This window comes from Mastigoproctus giganteus, chromosome 7 (assembly GCF_048544385.1).
Source record: "Mastigoproctus giganteus isolate SK-2022 chromosome 7, ASM4854438v1, whole genome shotgun sequence".
In the NCBI taxonomy this organism is placed as follows: Eukaryota; Metazoa; Arthropoda; class Arachnida; order Uropygi; family Thelyphonidae; genus Mastigoproctus; species Mastigoproctus giganteus.
In genome coordinates this window covers 166139419-166161054 of record NC_143581.1, presented here as the reverse complement: position 1 = coordinate 166161054, position 21636 = coordinate 166139419, and the positions used below count along the sequence as shown (strand labels likewise).

The following is a 21636-nucleotide window of genomic DNA, read 5'->3' as shown; positions in this document are numbered from 1 at the left end:
AACATAAATTGCCTCAATAAAACAAAAAATACCTTCGATATCAGAGAGAGATAATTCTATCTTCTCTTACTAATTTAAGAAACCGATGTTTAAATAAAGTATCTAAGTACTCTCTTTTATCGAAATCGCATTCACATAAATTTAAAACCAGCAGCTAAGTAATAATGGGTATGACGAATTAATTTCTGGAGATGTGATAACAGATTGAGCCAGTCGTTGTCAGTTAAAAACCTGGGTATGGATCCCGTTTTGACAGACGAAAATCAGAGTTAAATATCATTAAGAAAGCTGGTGAATTTTCTCTGATATTCCTGAGAAAATCGTATGCTAAGTTTTTAAACTACAAATTTATATTTTAAGAAATCAGCTCGTTTTATAAATTCCATTGCTTAGAAAATTAAATTAATAATAAAGTACCACTGAAATCATAAAAAAATCATTTATATTCGGTGCTATCTCTGCCGCGTGTGAACAACTTCGCTGTTAACTACATTACCACTTGCATACTAGCCAATTTTTCGTGGCACAGCATGCGCTCGATCTTGATGTGAGTACTCATGTCCAAATAAGGACCACAGCCAGACCTGTGAGTGAATAATAAACAAAACATGCTGAAACGAATGATTACGTTGACTTTTCCATTCGTTTGGAAATTTTAGGCTTCGATTGAAGTAAATTATGAAGGAACGTGCTCCCACGTTTCTACTCATTTCAGACATACCAGACTCAGAATACAAGCAGTTTACAGACACGAAGCTGAAGCGGTATTAATTGCAATAATTCCAAATAACCCAAGAGGAAGATTTCGAGTATCCCTTTCCACTTTCATAGCAGTCTACTTAGTGATCTGTTAATATAAAATCCTCATGGCGCAAGCAGCTAACTCCCACATACCACGTCTGCTTTCAGCTCTAAATGAGATGGGGACAAAGAGTGAATTTGAAACATTTTTCTCTTTACGGAAATTTTCTTCCATATTACTACAAAAAACTCGTATTTATTATGTGGTATAATATGTAATTCTTATAAACTGCCATCTGCATGTCGCGTGATCCACCGACCTAAAGTGCAAGTTCAGTTACACGAATGTTGCATGAAATGTTCACCACGCTCCTTACATGACCTCCATTCATGCAATATTTTAAGAAAGATTTTTCGAGTTATTCCAAATTTAATTGAAATCGAATCAATACGAGAAATTCAGTTTTTTTTTTGTCGAATTTCGATATTTGGAAATAGTAGTTAAAGTCCACCAGATGTCTGAGTTGAATCAGATATTTGGACTCGTCTTACCAGCACACGCGTTTCCAGTCCTCCATTTTCCAGCCTGAGTGTTTATGACCTACCTTATATACCGTGTTGGGCCACCGTTTGCACGGATAAGAGCCGCTGTTCTCCTACATATTGACTCCACTAGATGTCTGAAGACATCCTTAGGGATCTCCAGCCGTACTTCTTGAAAGGCTTCTCATAGTGTCGAAGGGCGCCTCCGTAGCCAGGTGGGAAGGAGCAGCAGTGCGTAGCACATGCTTCTTGATTAGACCGGGGTTCGAGCCCGTCACCACCAAATACGGAGTATGCGGAAAGGTCAAGGAATGACCACCGCATATCCCGGAGCAATATGGCCTTAGTTGCTAATGCTCCTAAAAACCAAATAACAAACAAACAAACAAACATAGTGTCGAAAGAGATGATGTTGCGTGTCAATACGCTTCACTTCCCGTTCCGAAACAATTCACAGGTGTTTAATTGGCTTGAAGTCGAATTTGGAGGCCAATCAAGATGGGCGATATCTTCACTGTGTTCCTCAAACTACGTATGCACGCTTGAGCCCCAAAAACATCGCGCATTATCGTCTTGGAAGATTTTGTTTCTGTCCGGGAAAAAGACCATGTGCAGGCTGCACAGTCTCCTAAAAGATGCCGGTAAACCTTCCTTTCAACCTCATTCTTCTTGGTCCATATGCATGGTGTCCTAGTTCTTGCCAGCAAAAGACATCCCATATTAAAAGCAATCACTGCCACCTGCCTGGATACTGGACATCATGCACGATGGGTCCATGGATTCGTGTTGCTTTTGCCACATAAGAAGGCCTTCTTCGACGAGTTGAATCAGGTATTTGGACTCGTCCTACCAGCACACGCGTTTCCAGTCCTCCATTTTCCAGCCTGAGTGTCGTTGACACCACATTATTCGCCGTCAACGATGATCAACTGTGAGGACAGGGTGTCTTTTTGTTGGTCTGCTGTGCAACCTCATTCTTCTGAGTGTGCGGCGCATTGTCATTTGGGATATTGTTCTTGTATTTCCTATACTGTATTGCGAATGTCAACTGTCGCACAGTGACCTGTCGTTGAGTCCGTACAACGGGCTGCACCCTCCACTTACTACGAATACATTGCGTAATCCTTTACAGTTTCTGTCGATGGGAGATGGTTTGACCCATTCGACATTGTCCTTTGTATACCTTAACCACAGTGGGCCATGAACAACGGACAAGACGTGCCGTTTCCGATATGGAAGCACCCGACGCATGACCCATCACAATCATGCCCTTTTTAAACTCCGTGGTATCGTTACTACGTCTCTTAACTGCTACTTTATCACTTTGACTTGCACGACCAGATGCAGATTACCACTACTCCAGCAAAGGAAGCTGTTCGGATTTTTATACTGAGAGCTATGCGGCATAGTTCATTGTGGATGAGGCGGTCATAATTCAGTGATCAGTGAGTGTAAATCAGAGGAGTTCACAAGTAATTATTTTGACAATGAATACAGTCTTAACTTTATTTAGCAGTCACGTGAGATTGAACCATGGTCAACTCAAAACGCATGTCTTAATATGTCCACCTGCCCATTCGGCAGCATCAGGTCGTTTGGATCTTCGTACATTACTCGAAAAGGAAAAGTCGGATATTTTCATTGCGTTTGGCACAAAAAATCTGGTTCTTTGAGAAGTTTACTGGAAAGAATCTTGTTATTTGAGAATTTTAATTTTTTTTTTTTTTTTTTGTTTGTTTTCATAAATTTGGAACAGCAACTCCAATCCTTTTTCAAGTTTCAGGACTGTTTTAGATTACCCCTATATATTTGTACCAAATATCACACCAGTTTATTAAGCCTTATCCATGTGCACTCAACCACTGACCCCAGATAACTGCTACACCAATCTCATCTTATGGCTGTTCGGATTTTTACCAATATACAGTTTTAGTCACATTATGGGATTAAAACAAAATGTAACGCAGGCTTACTTTACTTGTAGTTATAATTTACAAAGTAGAATCATTAAGAACAAACTAGTCCGCTGAGCAATGACCCCGAGTACTCTTAGCGAACCATCTCAGTTAATTGCAACTTTTCAAGGAATGTATATTAATAATGTTTATGTACACACTCATGTCAGAAGTGGCTCCGTGCTGTGGATCTTCAACAGATTCATTACATTCCTCCATTTCAAATGTAACGTAATTTGTTCTGGTACCGATCCGCATATCGTAATCCATTAATGTCAATACATGCTTGTAACAAGTGGTCAGAATAGTTTGTAGTCACGCACATGTTGCTAGATGCCCGATAGTTCCTTTGTTCCTTCTCTTTACAGGCAAGATGGATAAACCGGGAGGTAAACACGAGTGGCATAATTAGATGTCTGAATGATGATTTCTGTCACTTTAATATATGCCATGTGTACCACTGATTGAGTTGCAAGTATCAATCGCTGCATGTACTCCCAAATACGGTTCTGTTTAGTTGGAATGCGACATGGGAGCAGCTTCATCTAAACTGTGTAATATATATCATTGAGGTATACGCCCATGTCTTATTATAATACATTGCATTTATCATATGAATGTACGTACATTCGTAGCTTAAGTTAAATCTCGATTTCGCATATATTCTGTTTTCATTCTGAGGATGATTCCAGCTATTCAGCGTTTATTGTACAAAGTTTATATGGTATGCATCATATAACATTCCTTTTAGATTTCTATGTCTTTAAATATACATTTTGAAAGACATTTTTTCATATAATTCTGAATATTATTCTCATAATTTTACTTTATAAACTGAGCTCATAGTCTTATCACTTGGTAACTTGATCTCACCTTCTTTTGTTGTATCTGCAGAATAATTACGAAGTTATACGTGGTTCTCCATTAAAATTTATTGAAAAAAAATGAAACTCACCAAAACATTTCGCACGGTAGAAGTCCTGTCCTGTCCTGTCCTGTCCTGTCCTGTCCTGCTTCTGGAAGCCACCACTTCATCTAACATTCAGGACTGGAAAATGGGGAGGAACACCGTGTCCCTAGTTTTTAAAACTGTTGTAATTGCCTATATTAAAATGTTACGGGGGGTTGAAGCTATCTTCCTAGAACTGCATAAGTAAAACTTCCATCTATTTCTGAAAAGCCATTTTCATCCCTAAATTTTCATTATTGGTTGGCATCATCTTTTAGGACTCTTAATGATCGAGCAAACCTAGCATGTATGGTGGATGCAGCAGTTGATGCAGTATCTCAAAGAAAGTACTTGTTTATTTGTGGTAAAGCTTTCTTTGAAAAGCTTCTCCAATTTCTTTTAAGGCTATTCAATGTGGACTCAAAGTTCAATGCTCGTCCATTCGGCAATGACATCCGCTTAACCAAATTTTGCCTTATCCCTGAAGACACTTATGACAATTTACTCCTGCTCTTACGATGTGTTTAGGAATGTTTTAAACTCTGTGCTTAAAAATAAATAAATCCAGGACAGTCACCTTTTGGCAAGCTTTACTTTTTGAGAGATCCTATTACATCACCCCTACTGTCAGACACTCCTACTAATGCGAACTAGAAAAAAGGGGACCTGTAATTTCCATTCTTGCGTAAAAAACCTCAGCCTTTCTCTCATGGCAGGAGAAATCTTTAATTTTTTCTACGAGGCATGCCTCAAACAAAACTTAATTACCAATCAGTTTCAATCCAAACACAAAGAGGATTGTGAATTTGATTACCACGATTGTAGAAACCTTATTACACAGGGATTGTTTCCTTCCCTGCTTTTCTCGAACAAATAGTTCTGTTATAAATAGTAACGAAATAGCATTCTTCTCTTAAACTAGACGTCGTTTAACAAATCTAAGGAGAGGTTATTACGAAAGATCCATCTATAATTAACTGAAATGTGTCCTAATTTCGAACACAGGATTGTATTGTGTTTCATGCTGTCTTTCTGTCTCCCCCCCTCGAGTATCTGCAACTATACACTCTTCAATTTTACTGTTGGCTGGACATCTAACACTTCAATTTGCTTAAATTTGATTAATATATATTTCGAGTATATCAAATCTATCCGTACTGTAATGATAATTCAATAAAGAGTGGTGGTTCAAACGGTGTTCAGCTGCTTAATCCAAGGCCCTGTGCAAATTCAATATTAGCTTCAGATACTCCCGAACTGATTGGCAGAGCAGGCTCTGCTTCTCAATGAAAGTTGTTCAAGTTTTGCTTACACTGATAAACTTATTATATACCAATGGGTATAATAACATACAATCCTATTCGTATGTATAGTAGGCTTTTAGGAACATCAGCGACTAAGGCCATTTTGCTGCGCGTATACTGTGTGTAAATTGCGTGTGTTCTTTGGTCGATTTTCTGTTTGCTGGACGAAAAATCAGTTTCCGGTAGAATAAACCATTCCACCCTCGCCTGAGACCGAATAACTCAGCCATGTTGTGAAAAGGGCCATAAAAATTCCTCCCGTCATTAATGGGACTTGAACGCAGGTCTCTTCCACTCGGCGTGGGGAAGACGGTGATTGTGCCAACCGTGCTAGCTAGGAGGGCATCATATTTGTGATTTCATGAATGTTATCTATTAACCAGTGAGTTTAACTCATAATTCGTAAACTGGTGGCCAAGTGTTCTCGGCAGTCTCCGGGAGGCAAACATTTCCAGCAACTTATACCAGTGCATTAAAACCTATCTTTCGGACAGAGGGATCTCAGTATCTACACCCTATAGCCAACTCACCTGCCGGTGTTCCGGGGTGCCCACATGGATCAGTCCTGGGGCCTCTCCTCTGTAACCTGGTGTTGGACTGCTTTCTCAGCCAGGATCTAAACTGAGCAGACGCTCAAGCCTTCGCAGATGTCCTGTGTGTGTGGGGGGGGGGAAATAAAGTCCTTAATAAATATACATATGTGTTTACTCTGCTTTAAATTTTATTTTGTATATGTATAATAATAATGTTTTATTAAATATTCCTTATTTGTTCTGTTCCCTTATAACTATATAGACCTCTATTTCTTACACCCCCACGTACACATCTGACTTTGTTTCACAGGAGAATTCCAGATTCAAGGGAACTTCTCAATTATGTATAATTCCCTTCGGAAAGGCTGAGTGTTCAGGAATAACAAACTCACAAATTAATAAACAACAAAGTTTATTTACATATATATATACAACATAATATACAATTGAATAAAAAAAACATGTAATGTGCATACAAAGTTAAATCAAGGATACCTTGCATAAATTATTCTTATTCCTGTTTCCCTTCACTAGCTAATCTAAGTTGACCATTATATGAAAACACTGATTCATCCTTCTTGCCCTAACTAACTCCTAAGACTTATACACCTTCACCATACCTATTTCACTTACTTCTGGATACAATTGTGTTCCTTATATTAACAATCAATATGCTACTTTCATCATTATACTCTGTGTTCTCACCATTCTGTTACAATACACTGAAGACCAATCTTAACTTTCCTAAAGTCTCTATTTATTATTAGTCTTTCAGATGAACCAATAATTCTTCATCAATACAAACACTATATTCAATTATCTATCCTTAAAACATTCAAAGATTCTCATATAATTCAGTTATCTATCCTTAAAACATAATCAAAACTTCTCATATAAACCTTACTACCCTTCTAACACATTATAATCATTTGAACAACAATTTAAACTATTACTTATCTTTCGTTTCTCTTGCATTTTACAGTAACCTTTTTTAATTAATTAAACTCTGTTAGTATATATATAATTTACTTCTAGTGCTACCCCTTTTTTTAATTAATCACTATACTGTTTCACTAACAGTCCTTGTTAACTTACAGTACTTAGTAATATCTCACCTACTCCTATCTTTTTCCTTTCTTTCCCAGGGAGGTTTCAAGCTTCCATTTTAGGCTCTCAGGCTAGCTTCTGAGGATCTCCTTCATCTGCTTTCTTCTGAATCTGCTTCAGATAATTATCAGGAACTATTGGCTGCATGGGTCTGGCGTCCTTTCTCCACTTTATTCGGGCTACCTTCCATTCACTGCTTCCTTCCTTCTCATTGAGCTACTAATTTTTAGGCTTCGTTCCGTCTAATCTGGCTAGCACTTTGCCTTCACCACCTGTTAGCTTCGATACAGGATCTGTTTCCTACTGTCTGGGACATCAGAACTCGATGCCTTCATCAAAAGGGACTTCCTCCTTTCCTAAGCACTTACTCCTTCGCTGATTTCTATCACTCCATTCTTTTACTTTCTCTTTTATTTTTGTCTCTCCACCTTTTTAAAACACCTTCTCAAAAAAGAAACCTCACAGACTCACCTTTTTTCACTCCGGTTCTCTCTTTTTGTTCATCTCAATTTCTGTACCGCCTCCATATGTCAGGCTCGTCCTTGTTCTCAGTCTTAACCAATCTTTCTCAATTTATCAACTTTCTCTCTGTTCTTATTTGCTCATTTTAATCTTTCTCACGCTGTCTATTTAGTGCTCTATCCAACTTCTTATTTTAAGAAATTTGTAAAATTTCTCAGCTGTCTGTACCTTTTGAAGTCAGCCGCTTATAGTTATACTTTAGCAGACTAATTTCCCAAGATCTACCAAACCTGCCATCACCGACAGCCAGACGCCAGTCTTAAATCTAATTCCCAGCATTTGTTCCGTATTTACTACCCGACTCTTCTCCAGGTGTCACCGATTAAAGAAATGTCCCGACAGTACCATGGTCCTCCGCGCCATTGTTTTCCAGAGTTAATACCTATTACTAACAGCAGTTGCTACTCGTTTCTATTGTTTTGGTTTGTCTGTGTGAGCTGGGAGTCGAAGTGTACCTAGGTTGCTAATAGCCTTTCAGCCTACCGCTCCCCTTGTATAGACGTTGTCTAATTTAATCCCTTGCGAGTGATCTTAGTAATATTCTTGACTTGTAAGATTTTCGCTTTCCCATATTGCCATATTATAAGTTTTACTTTAAATTAATCTCACTTTTCTATAAAATAATATACTTGTAAGATTTTACATCTTACACCTGATGCTGGAGGTGGACAATCTTGCACAACTTGAAGTTATTGCAAACCGGGCCATTGACACTCTCCTAGAATGGTAAAAAATAATCACTTAAGAATATCACCTGATAAGACACGGAAGTTCATCTGCGACATTACCCGAGTGTACCCCCAACAGCCAAACTGGTTCTCACCGGTGCTCTACATCACCTTTCTTCTAACGGGGCACGGCTCCTTTAAGGCCAAGCTGTCGACATTCGGCATCAGGGATTCCCCATTATGCCACTGCGTAGAAAACCAAACATGGTCACACCTAATGCACGATTGTCCCCTCTTTGAGGACATCAGATGTCATTTTATCACAAAGATACGCTTTAACCCGAAGGAACGGGAGCACCTTATATTACATGAGGAGGAGCAATATATGTCCCTCTCGTGCTTTGCACGTGAGTTATTTAACCAGCTATAGGCAGTGCCCCAACCTCCCTCTGGCCTGATGCAGGACCTGACTGCAACTACAACTCACCTTGTCAACTGGACCAGAAAGAACAGAATACCACGATACCGGACGGGACTTTGCTCCCACAAACGACACTATCAAATACTGACACACCCTGTAACTGGACGGACAGCGCATGTCATTCACCCCACGAACTACTCTAGGATGTAACAATCACCATAGAGTCCCATGACGACGGAACAACTGGACGCGAGTGATAACACTACATCAGCCCCCACACACTTGAACAAACAGTGGAAGTGACCGCATACCAAGAATGACCCCCTAAAATGGAAATAGATAGACCACGACCAAACTGGACGGGACCTTGATCCCACGACCAACGTCAGCATTCAACCGATCTGGGAACAAGTCGATAGAGACCTTCTCCCTGAATGGACCTCCCGGTGGGGCCATTGTCGGGATGCTGTCCTGAACCTACTGATCTAGACACGCTGCACACAAGCCATATTGGCGACCTTTGCCGGTTCCCTTGTCCAGCCCTTTCTACCCCACCCCGGCGGGGGGAGGAGATGATCATACTGTTTCCTCCCCTCCTCGCCACCCCATTCTTCCTTCTGCCAGGTCATGGGCATGCCCTGCCGACACCAACTTGAGGTCTCCTACTCTATTGACGTTATCCTTCCTCCTTTGATCCCCCAGTCCTCAGTCTCCCCCCTAGGTACCTCCGTAGCCTGGTGGGAAGGAGCAGCAGTGCGTAGCACACGCTTCTTGATTAGACCGGGGTTCGAGCCCATCACCAACAAATACGGAGGACACGGAAAGGTCAGGGAATGACCACCACATATCCCAAGAGCAATGTGGCCTTAGTTGCTAATGCTCCTAAAAAACCAAATAACAATAACAAATCAGTCTCACCCCCTCTATTTTTGCAAAAGCGAACACCCCCAGACATCCAAATTAACTTACGCCCATATTTTCGGCCTTTCCCTATTCAAGCGACATCACCCTACGCAATGAAGAGATATCATGCATATAAACACTGAGTGATCACTGAATTATGACCACCCCTATGAAAACTGAAATGCGACCCTTTGACCACGTGAGGTACGAGAATGCGGAACTAGTCGACCTACGTAGCATAGATAAGGTGTCAGTGGTTCAGTAGGTCGTAAAATTCCGAGCGTGATGGGTAAAAGGAAGGATTCATCGGACTTTGTCAAAGGACAGATTGTGGGAGCTCGACGAGCTGGTGCCTCGATTTCTGAAACCGAAAGGTTGATGTTAGAGGTGGAGTCCGACGACGCAGACAGGTGCAGAAGAGTTAACTACCCAATATAACATGGGCCAACCCGGAACAATATCTGGCATGACCATGCGTCGCACGCTCACATGTATGGGCTATACCAGCAGACGACCCCTATGACATCCTCTCCTAACCAAGGTTCATCGGCATAAAAGACTCGCCTGGTGCAAAGAGTATGCAAGTTGGATGTCAGAAGACTGGAAGAAAGTGTGCTGGTCGGATGAGTCACGTTATTTACTCCACACCGTGGATGGTGGATGGTCGTGTACGGAATTGGCGCCAAGAACATGAGGCTCTTCATCTATTATGCATGGTATCAAAAGTGTAGGCCGGTGGAGGCGGTTGTGTGGTGTGGGGCATGTTTCACTGGCAGGAACTTGGACCCCTAGTGCATGTGAAACAATGTATCAATGGTCTTCACTATCGTCAATTGCTTGCTGACTTGTACACCCCGCTATGTTACACTTTTTGCTCGTGAACACCAAATACGGAGGATGTGGAAGGTCAGTGAATGGCCACCGCATATCCCCAGCCCGGGTGAAGGTTGAGGTCAGGAAGGGCATCCGTCCGTAAATATTTCATGCCAAAACAGTAAAAACGCTGACCTCATATATCATTCTTCTCTTTCTTGGTGATTCCTTCCTTTCTCTCTCTCTCTCTCTCTCTCTCTCTCTCTCTCTCTCTCTCTCTCAGGGTAACTGGGGAATTTTTTTTTTTTTTTGGCTGGTGCAGCATAAGCCTCAGGCTTCCTTGCACCATATAGCTAATAATAATAATAATAATAATAATATATATAAGTTGAGGAATAAAAACAAGCCACTACATCTCAGGAAATTAGGTGGCAGGATCTGCTAGAATGAACGATAAACTATTAGGTACCTGGTCTGCCTCCACGGGTCGTAAGTGGGGCAACTGTACAAAACACCACACTTCAGTAATCCGTACACTTTTAAATCCCTGGCCTTTTCAGTAAAGTGGCACACCCACAGGGAAAGCAACGCGGAGATGGGGAAAACACTTTTACTATAATTCGCAAGTCAGGCGATTTCATAGAAAGGGGTCGCAAAATAAAATATTCAGCTCGAAATAAAACACTAAATTATGAGAAATTAAAATATGTTATGAATGTTTTATAATAGGCTAAAATTTAAACGCAATAGAATTATTTCTTTTAAATTTTAATAATAGCAAGTAGAGGGGAACTGAAAGTGAACTTAGTAACCTTCCATTACTTTTCTGCTCAGAACGATAATACTTGGTAGTACAAGAAGAGAGGAATAACGTTGGAGTTAATGTTGTTGTGGATCTGGTGGAGGATGACGACGTCCCCATTGGAAGTACCTTACAGGAAGTTAAATCTACGGTCCCTGATGTAAGCGGATTAGCGGTTTATATCCTCACCAAGATCTTGTTGGCAGATGAACCTTTCTCTTTCGGCAAGGAAACAAATACGTGCATGTTTTTGTTTTTCCAAACCTTTAGCTGGTAGCCTGAACCTTTAGAGAAAGATATTACATTTTGCCTCTTTGCTATTAATTAGTGAAAAAATTAGTTTTCGATAAGCCAGTCAATCATATTTTTTTTTTTACAGATGATTGTTCAAGAAATTTTCATATATAAGAAAAGTTGTTTCGTTAAGAACTTTTAGCAACTCATAAAACCTCACCTCGATTCTTCGAAAAAGGAGAATACAAAGATAAATTGTTTGGAGAAAGTAACCCTTATCCGCATATATTTTCTGAAAATTACGACCTCCTAAAATTAAAATCTAATGTCTTCTAGTTTATCAACTTCCATCTTATAATACTTCAATCCCTCGTGTAACTTTGGATTACAATTTGCAATCAAAATGAGGAAATATACTTTTCCATTACCCTTGAAACGAACATAATCCTTAATTATGTCAAGAAGCCGAGAATTTTCACTCTTGATAGCACATTTATTAATTTCATTCGCGAGTGAATTAATATAATTTTATTTTCATCTCATTACGTAAGTTATTAACGAGCCAATATTTGCTATTAACCGAGTGATATTTTATCTCTTTTGCAGTAAGTAAAGCAAAAATCATCGGTGGACCAACGTTATATATAAACAGTGGCAGCACAATAAACCTCACGTGCGTGGTAATGGAGAGCCCAGTGCCCCCGGACTATGTGTTCTGGTACCACAACGGAAAGGTCATCAACTACGACTCCCCCAGGGGTATCAGTGTGCACACAGAGAAGGCACTACGAACTACAAGTAAACTGTTAATAAGTAATGCTCAACTCAATGACTCTGGAAACTATTCGTGCGTTCCGTCAAACGCAGAGCCAGCGGATATTGGACTCCACGTACTAAATGGTAAGTTATCTCTCCCTGTTTACTAGCGTCAAGTGTGTTTATCAAATTATTCTTTCACGGACTTATAAATGGCAAACACTTCATCTCATTAAGTTAAATACAGCGTAAGGAACGCGAGCTGCCTATGTCAAAGTTACTTTAATCAAGCATGTGGAGCAGATATACCTGGTGACTTTCGCTGAAGATCTTGATAAGAACAAAGAGCATTTCTTGAAGGTAAAGATACGTGAACGAAGACCGAGTAGAATGTATTCGTAGCTACGTTTAGGTGTATGCCAAGAAAGCGTGACCTCCACAGGTGATCCACAGGCGTTCGCTATGTCTTAAAATATTTGATTAACCTCTTCATACTTATAGGACTTAACTACTTCCTGACCATGACAGCAATTCCATTCATAGCGTAAAATGACTGTCGAGTAGGAAACAGAAAATGCCAAACTGCTATTGTAGAATTTGGAGATTAAATAAGGGATGGTTTGTGCTAGTAATACTGTAGGAGTAAATTCCTTCACAAAGAAGGAATTTACCTGATTGTTGTGGTATTATGGTGCGTTCTGGAAAGTGAAAAAGTTGTTCTGTTTAAGAAACTTCGTTTGAATGGCAGGAGGAAAGGCAGTCCTCAGTAACGTCAAACTTTGGACTTTCTTCCCTCAAACACACACACTTTATAAAGCTGTATAAGGGCTCATTCTTAGCCCAGTACTTTTCGTGTTTTACTTCAGAAAATTTGAACGGTCCCTTTCACGTTTCACGAAGTTTATAACCAGATAAGTAAAACTTTCTTCAAAATCTCTTTAGTTGGCAGTTTACTTCGTGACGACACTCGTCATCCCCGTGGGCATGCATTTGCAAATCCTTCTCAGCTTTTCTTATTCTTAAAATGTCCATTTCATATATCCTTAGGGCTCACCTACGCTTTCCCACCTTCAAAGAAAGCTTACATCACTCCACCTTGCGCCATCTAGTGAAGAACTGTCGTTGCATTCGATTGGTATGACAGAAAATTTTATATTCCATTAAAGCTACTGATTTACGTTTGTTTGGTAACCGGTCATGCATTAGGAAAAACTTTAAACGATACAGTAAAATACCAATTTTGCTATGTTTTTAATCTATTGTGTTACCTTACCACATATTTTAAAATGTTTATTAAGAAACAACCCATAGATGGCCGATGAACTCGTTAAGATTTTAAGAAATATCCAATACACGCTAATGACCAGATGAACTTCTAGTGTTATGATGGCATGGAAAAACCCTTAATGACCCTCTTGAACACTGAACTCAACCTGTAGTAGAACCCTTAATGACCCTCTTGAACACTGAACTCAACCTGTAGTAGAACCCTTAATGACCCTCTTGAACACTGAACTCAACCTGTAGTAGAACCCTTAATGACCCTCTTGAACACTGAACTCAACCTGTAGTAGAACCCTTAATGACCCTATTGAACACTGAACTCAACCTGTAGTACAACTACTGTATTTCTCCGTTAACAGAAAGGTTTTCACGGATCTCTGTCAGTTATCATGTCTACCATTAAAGACAGAAATTTAAAATTTCCATTCGTAATTTCAGTGGTTTGAATGTAACAATGAAGCTGTTTAAGCAAAGAAGAAAAGACGAATCCAGTAATGATAACTGTATTCATTGTGATTTATGTTCCACATCAAAAATACAGCTGGGTTAGATGAATGAAAAAATGCTGTCGCTAGCCCGTAAGCCTGAATAAATCTCTCGGGAAATTCTCGGAACATAGCCTAAGGAGAAAGGTAAACAAGACCTCCATCCATGCAGAGCTAGCATCTATTCTACAATAAGAAAAGCGCCACATTCCCGTTATCCATATATAACATTAGTACCCAATATTTCTGGGGGCATTGGTAATTCATGTTATAACTAATTTTTACACGCTTCGTTATTGGAATCCTTTCATTTCCATTTTGCTGCTAGAGTTTCCTAGAAATGTGAACTCTGGATGGCGGTGTTGTCATAAAATATCAGCATTAGAATGGCTTGATTACGAAAGGAAGCAGAATGTTTCTGCACCTGTTAAAAATCCACTCATCCTTTCTTCATCGTGGAAATAATAGTTGAAATGAAATTGCCCCGAAGATTTATTTTTATTCTCTTCTATGCATGATGCGTTCAACGTAAAACTGTTCAAGAAAGACTTTCTCAAGTCTAAAAGTAAACTTTGGATGGATGGCAATTTGCAAAATCATCTTTGAAAAAAATGAATATTTTGTGTATTTTTCAAAATCTTTCACGTAACATTCGTTGCTTCCGTCTTTTCGGATTTCTTTTCAGGTCTGCTTCAGAAACAAGTTAATTAGTCGATTGAGGGGAGAAAAATTCACATGGAAGCAAATATTGACTGTAAGAGAAAGAGGGTACGAAAGAAACGCATTTTATAAAGTATAATATATTTTACACAGTTGGCTTACCAATTTTTATTAGAGTGCGACAAGTTCAGTGTCTAATTGTTTCAATACAATTTAAAAGAGGTGTTAAGTTCATCAATCTTAATTTTATTTCTTTCAATAAATATTTCGATTTGGATTCGAACATCATCCGTGCCCACTGATGAAAAAAACGGACTTTTCTGAGCAGTTCAAATCTCAATGAATTCAAGAATGATAGTCATTTAACCTGGTGTGTTCTGTTTGGAATAATAAGCTGATATATACTTCTCTTTTACTGAAATGTTATAAGGATTATCAGGACTGCCTTTTGAGAACGTTGATGATTACCAAATATCTAACCTAAAAGAAATTCCATCACAAATATACTGTTTGAAAGGGATTGCGTAGAACGAATACTCGTTTTTCTGTTTTTAATTATAAAAGATTGTATTTTAAATGGTTTATTGGGTCCCTGAAGTAAAAATCAGACAAAAGGCAAACCAATTCACTACCAAAATGGAAAGCCTAAATAACATTTCAATATCTTGTCGACGTTTCGGATCCGACATTGGATAGCTGTTATCAAGACCAAGATTTCCAAACGCTAATAAGATATTGCAATGTATTTAGTATATTGGGTAAGTTTGTCTAACTTCTACTTGAACTCGATAAGTTATTAAAAACTGCACAGTTCAGTGAGGTGTATACAGCTAAACAAAAAAATTGAAGGAACTCCATCACAACTTTGTATGGCATGTTTCTTATAGCCAGTTTTTAGTTCCTGCTTCTTATTTTCCTTCTCATAACAGAAAGAAAAAACATGCCAAAGTGGATGACGTCTTTCCCCTTCTAGATACTGTATAATCAGTTGATACAATCTTAAAAATTTCCTTCAACAGTGAATTGTTTTGTAGCACGAGTCGCATGTATTATATGCGGAAATTTTTACTTAAAAAGAAAAGTCTTATCTTAGAATAAAAGTTTGACGGGAAGTCTTTCTTGAACAGCCATCATATCTTAGCTATTGATATTCATTATTATTATTCGATCAATTTCTAGCAAAACCTTATGTATATGTATGACCAACGTAACCTTACTTTCTTTTTTTTTTCCTTCAATTAAATTGTAGGAGAGAATCCAGCAGCGATGCAGCATGGGAAACATACTTCCTCCTCATCTTCGTCTTCTAGTGCGACAGGGCTTCCAGCCAACTGGAATAATTTGATAATGGTACTGTGTTTTGCTCTCTTCTTGTACGATAAACGGTGATGGAACTACCTGTACATATTTTACGCAATATCTCTGAGAGATAGCCGTCGCCATGACAACTTTGACGTCACGTAGCGCGCGGAGCTAGAATGTGGCGGCATCTCATCACTACTTTTGACCTTATAAGAATCGGATGCCAATGCCTGCCTCTTCCCCTTTTCATCGGAGAAAGAGAGCAATCGCTTCTTCCTCCTCCTCCTACTGCAAGAAAGAGCGTGCCGTTATCGACAGAAAAAAAAAAGGAACTCACCTTCTAGGATATATCGAGAACTGTAACTGAGCTTACAATTTACAGACATCCCTAAGAAAATTAACCAGACTTGTGTATGGTTTCCGGAAATTTTAATATTGTATTCGTCCTATTTAAAAACTCGTCCTCGATTTTAAACAAAAAACAAACTAGAGCAAGAAAAAATGTCTGTTTCGTTTTTCAAGTTAAGTGAGTGATGTATGGTTTATCCGAGGCAGACAAATTGTTTGGGACATCTTTTTCCATTCCCCATTTAGTTGACAAAATGGCCAACTAGAGAGAATCAACTGCTCCGAGATGCAATGGAATTTTTCAATAAGGTCACACACACAAATTTTTGCAATAAAAATGTACTGGTGCCTGTAAAGTATTTATTTTATTTTATCTCCGTGACCCAGTTTAAAAATATCACAAAATGATACACGGGTGCTCAGTTTTTTGAGAATGCTCACGATAAGAAATGCAGGGTCCATATGAATATGTATGTATAAAAGAAAAAAGAAACAAACATTATATATATATATATCTGAAGAGCAAAATAGATTTTATCTTGCGTTTCTGCATGCATTAATTCTGTGATTGTTTCTGTCAAATAATCCCACCTTTCTCATTGTCATTTACCGGTGAGAAGTATGGAAGAAGAATTTTATGTGTTTCTATAGCGTTTTCAATTTCACAGTGTGTTATTTCGCAGTATTTTATTATGTCGGTGGAAGGGGTCGTTGTCCACAAAGAAACGGGACGTGAGTTTTTTTGAATTTTGGAAAAAAAAAGAGAATGATTATGATTTTTCTTTAAGTATCCATGTGATTTTGTCCCAGTGGACTTGGGAAGTGTTGAGTTCGTAAATTTAAATGAATTATTGCAGTTTGTAAACCGAGTTTTGCTTTTGTGCATGCGCATACATTGTGGACAGGGTCCTTGTATATATTTTTTTTTAACTTCTGTATCTCGAGTAGTATTGGTTTCGATTATTCTGATGAATTAAAAACACACTCTTCTTACCGAAGTAATTTTTCGATTTTTACGCTGGATGTATTCTCCATCCGTCAGCTGGATAAGATTGTATATGATTGAGAGATATAATAAAAACTTTTCATACTGTACAGAAGTCGTGCCTCTAATGCCAAAATTTGTATTCGTAAATCACATACTATTAGTTGTACTCTTTATTTCACTATGAGGAAATATAATACACATACAGATATGGAATGGTACACACAAAGATGTCCTCCACGCTGCCATCTTTTTTAGATTATTCATGGAAAATGCAGTTTGATTTTAAACTACTTGATTCTTCAACGGCTCCAACCTTAATTTTAAAACGTTCAATAATCGTACACTGGGTAAGACTCGACTAGCCAATCACATTTAAATTCATCTCATAAAAAATACTCTCTGATGGTATTTAGATGTTTTAAATGATTATCTTCACTGCAGCTTTACTCACGGGACAATGTCATAAAGCCTTCTCAATACAGGGGGAAATACAACTTAAGTTAACGCTAAGCTTTTATACATATGAAACAAAATCATAACTTTCAGGAGTTCAAGTCGTGAAATCAAAAAAAGCTCAGGTATCTGAAATGCAGCTAATTTCATGCATGCGACCGTAACTTCTTAAAATAGGAGGATGTTTTGGGAGTATGGTAATGTTTTGGTCCAACTGTGCCTTCCTAAATAGTGAAACGTTTCGTGAATAAATGGACATATGTGACTTTCCTTTTCTTCTTATTACAAGAGACCATATACACCTTTATTGACATTAGATTGCTAAACCAAAATGGTTTCCCAATTGAAACGTGAGCAAATGAAGTGCGTGCATTTGTCTGATTCCTGCATATCAAAGAGTAAGCCTGCAGAAGTTCACCAGCAACTGCGAACTGTGTATGGTCCAGCAGTCATATCCAAGAAGCAGGTCTGTTTCTGGTGCAGTCATTCCAAACAATATCGGACAAAGGCACTCTGCGTCTGGACACTGCAGTTGTTAAAGAGTATCACGGATGGGCTGTGCTTTCTGATCCACTACGCTGTTTCAACTTCATTCCTTTTGAGTTTCGTCTTTTTGGATCTTTGAAAAAAAGTATCTGCCGAAGTTGAACAGGGTGTTGAAACCTGATTGAACGGGAAAGCCCTTGAATTTTTACAACTGAGGTAAGACTACTCTCCTGACACGGTGGGACAAGTGCCCTAAATGTGACGCGTATGTGTGGACAAATGATGTGCTGATTTTCCTTAATTGTTCTGTAATTTAATTTTGAATCTCTTCACAAAACATCCATTACCTTATTTTTAACCAACCCTCAAAATGTAATCTAATTTTAAGGTTACGAACATGTCACAAAAAAATCTATTCACTCAACGTTCATTCCTGCACATGGTCCAGTGTAATAATGCACAATGGTAAATTTGTTGCTGCCAAATTCCTCACCTCACTTGCAATAGAAATGAAACTATTTATTATGAGCTTCGCGCTAAAACTAGAACTACTTTTATAAATTGTTTATAACATCTAGGTTCTGTAGGTATTAGCAGCTCAAAGTCCAACTCTTAGCTGATAATACCAGTAGTTATACGTGCACGTAAATGCTACCAAATTAAAAAGGCATTTCTTACAGGTGTCGCCATAAATAAAAAACTCCAAAAAAATAATAATAAGACCTTTGATCATTGGGTATTTGTTCTGTTGGTTATCAGCAATATATACGGGGAAGATGGAGAAATCAATTTGCACGTTTTATCCTTTTTTTTTTTCTTGCTTGCCTGGTTTAATTATGTTGGGAACCAATATTTTCAATTTCTTTTCAATCAGCAGTGATGAGTCACGATATTTAAGTACGTGATTTGTCGTACAGGCAGTGGTTCTTCAATTGCCCTAGGAAAGAACGAGGGGGAATTCCGACGTACTGTAATAACATAAGCAAACAAAGCTCTATTTTGTGATCAGTAAGCGAGTTTGGGACTTAGCTACACGCTATGTTCAACGAGCAAGAAGAAAATACAGGAAGGTAAAATATTCAAAAATACTTCCCTCATCTTTCACTGAGTAATTTTATTGATAACCTTAAAAGAAAATCGCTAATACCACATAAATAACTTATTCTGGGAATGTTTTCTGTAACTTTAGAAATGATCTGCATAATTCTTCGTAATAATCTTGGTACATATGAACTATATTTTAATCAGCTTTATTAAAAAATATATATATATTGGACTTTGGCTTCTGTTGCATTTGTGAAAAGTTGGGACACACTAATAAAGATGGCTGCTGCTGATTAAGTAGTCACTCAGTCAATTATGTGAAGATGCCAAAAGAAGCATTTCGGTCTAATTTAACAAATGAAGTTAGCCATGAAGTTTTTTTGCATTCTTATACAGCCACCTGGTGTCAAGTGGAGTTTGCAATATCACTGATTTTATGGAAGTTGATATTAAGCAGTGTTCAAGGCTTGTACAATCGTTGTTATTTTTTTTTTTTTCGTGGCGACAAGTGAATTCAAAAGCATATTTGTGACCGTATACGCCATCCCAGGACAACAGCCAACATGACGGGTTATTCGATAAGTTTTATATTGAATTAAAGAAATTCAACTTCATTAAATACAATGGGCTTTATTTCGATTTTGTTTTTATTTATTTTTTTATTTTTACTATTAGCATGCGCGTGACGGTTTCTCTGACCTAGAAGATCTGGATGGACCCAACAGCCATGCGACTAATTTTATGAAGGCCAAGGACCGTAATGACTATGGTTACCAGATACTTGAAGTTAAAAAGGAGGACATCCAAGACGAAAATGCCCGACAAGTACATTAATAGTCAGGCACATTATTAAAAAAAAATAAATAAATCAAATTTGTATTGCATTTTCTTGGCTTTTAATTATATCTTGTTAATTGTAAGCTGGTGAACGAATGAACTGATTATGAACGATATCCTTCACTTTTGCGGGGAAAGATAAGAGAAAAAAGCTATTAGTGATATCTTAGAAAGAATGAAAAGAAAAAAAATTAATTTATATTAATTGTATTACATAATTCGAAATAAAAACTTTTTTTATATAAATTTGTGGCTATTAATTTTTATTTTTTTTTTAAAATCAGCAAACTTTACAAATCAGAAGTCCTTAAAATCCTGCACATTTTAGAAAAAAATAATCGCGTAAAATCAGGAATATTAAGAAAGAAATCCGAAAATCGTATGAACCATCGCATTTTTCTGAATTCATGAAAAAAAAATGACATTTCTGTTCATAAGATGCTTTCAGTACTCGTTTGTGCTTTAAATATGGTTCGCCTCAATAATTTTAAACAATATAGACAATGAAATTACCTTGATTCTCACATAGAACAAACTTAACTTTGCAATGTGAGTTACCATGGTATTGCGCTACTTTCAGAGAGGAACGTCTTGCAAAAGGATAATCAGTCATTTCTATAAAATATGAAACTTATATGGCAGCCTGTTTTACAACAATGCAAAATGCAAAGTTTCCAAGTTGTTTCATGTGAGATGCCACGCAGTATCGGAGTTTTTAAAGTTGTAATATGACTAATCCTATCTGCTTATTGTCACTGGGGACCCCCTGGTATCTGACGAGACACCAGTCGGACATGAAACAGAGCAGCCTCATCTTTTCAACAAATAGCCAAACTCATGCCTGCACTGCCTGTTGTTTTCCTCTCTGCTGTAGTTATAATGACACTAATCATAACTACTAGTACTCAGATATTTTTTCTACCTACAATAAACTCTTTAAAATCCGGCACCAATTGCCATTTGGTGCCGGATTTTAAAGAGTTTATTGTAGGTAGAAATATTTTTCACTGAATATGGCAAATGGGATGTTTAAGGTGGTATACTAATCTAGATATTCTTGATGAACCTATGTTGTTCGTTTATTTATATGAATCTGCTTATCTGCGTAGGGTATCTAATTATTTTCTAGCATGTATGCCCTGAAGACAAGGATTATCCTGAATGCCATTCACTTAATCTCTTCAAAACGAAAAACGTCAAGTGGACGTACACCAGAATCTGGATCGCTGAAACAGTTTTCTTACTGTCATATCTGCTTGCTACCATATTTAGGTAGGTGCACTACAACTATCAGTGTATTATATGGAAGTAGCCATCAATGCACTTTCTGGTAAGAAAACCTGGACTAAATTTTAAAATTACAGCTGAGAGGGGAGAAGAAGAAAAAGCCGTTCATGTCAGGATTTTTCCAGACGTCTGGTAACCCTGGTAATGACTAAAGTTATATTTCTCAATGTACTGGTATTGTATTTCCTCGTGTACCATATAAAAATACAAA

At 38.1% G+C, this 21636-nt stretch overlaps 1 protein-coding gene across 1 annotated transcript in view; it reads left to right on the top strand.

Moving 5' to 3' along the window:
• Positions 1-20135, top strand: part of LOC150083316 (uncharacterized) — a 799304-nt gene extending 779169 nt beyond the window's left edge. The window contains exons 7-9 of the mRNA XM_090378473.1: positions 12102-12395; positions 15930-16030; positions 19977-20135. Coding sequence (XP_090234599.1) covers positions 12102-12395; positions 15930-16030; positions 19977-20135 — 554 coding nt within the window. The remainder of the gene's footprint in view (positions 1-12101; positions 12396-15929; positions 16031-19976) is intronic.
• The last annotated feature ends 1501 nt before the right edge of the window (positions 20136-21636 follow it).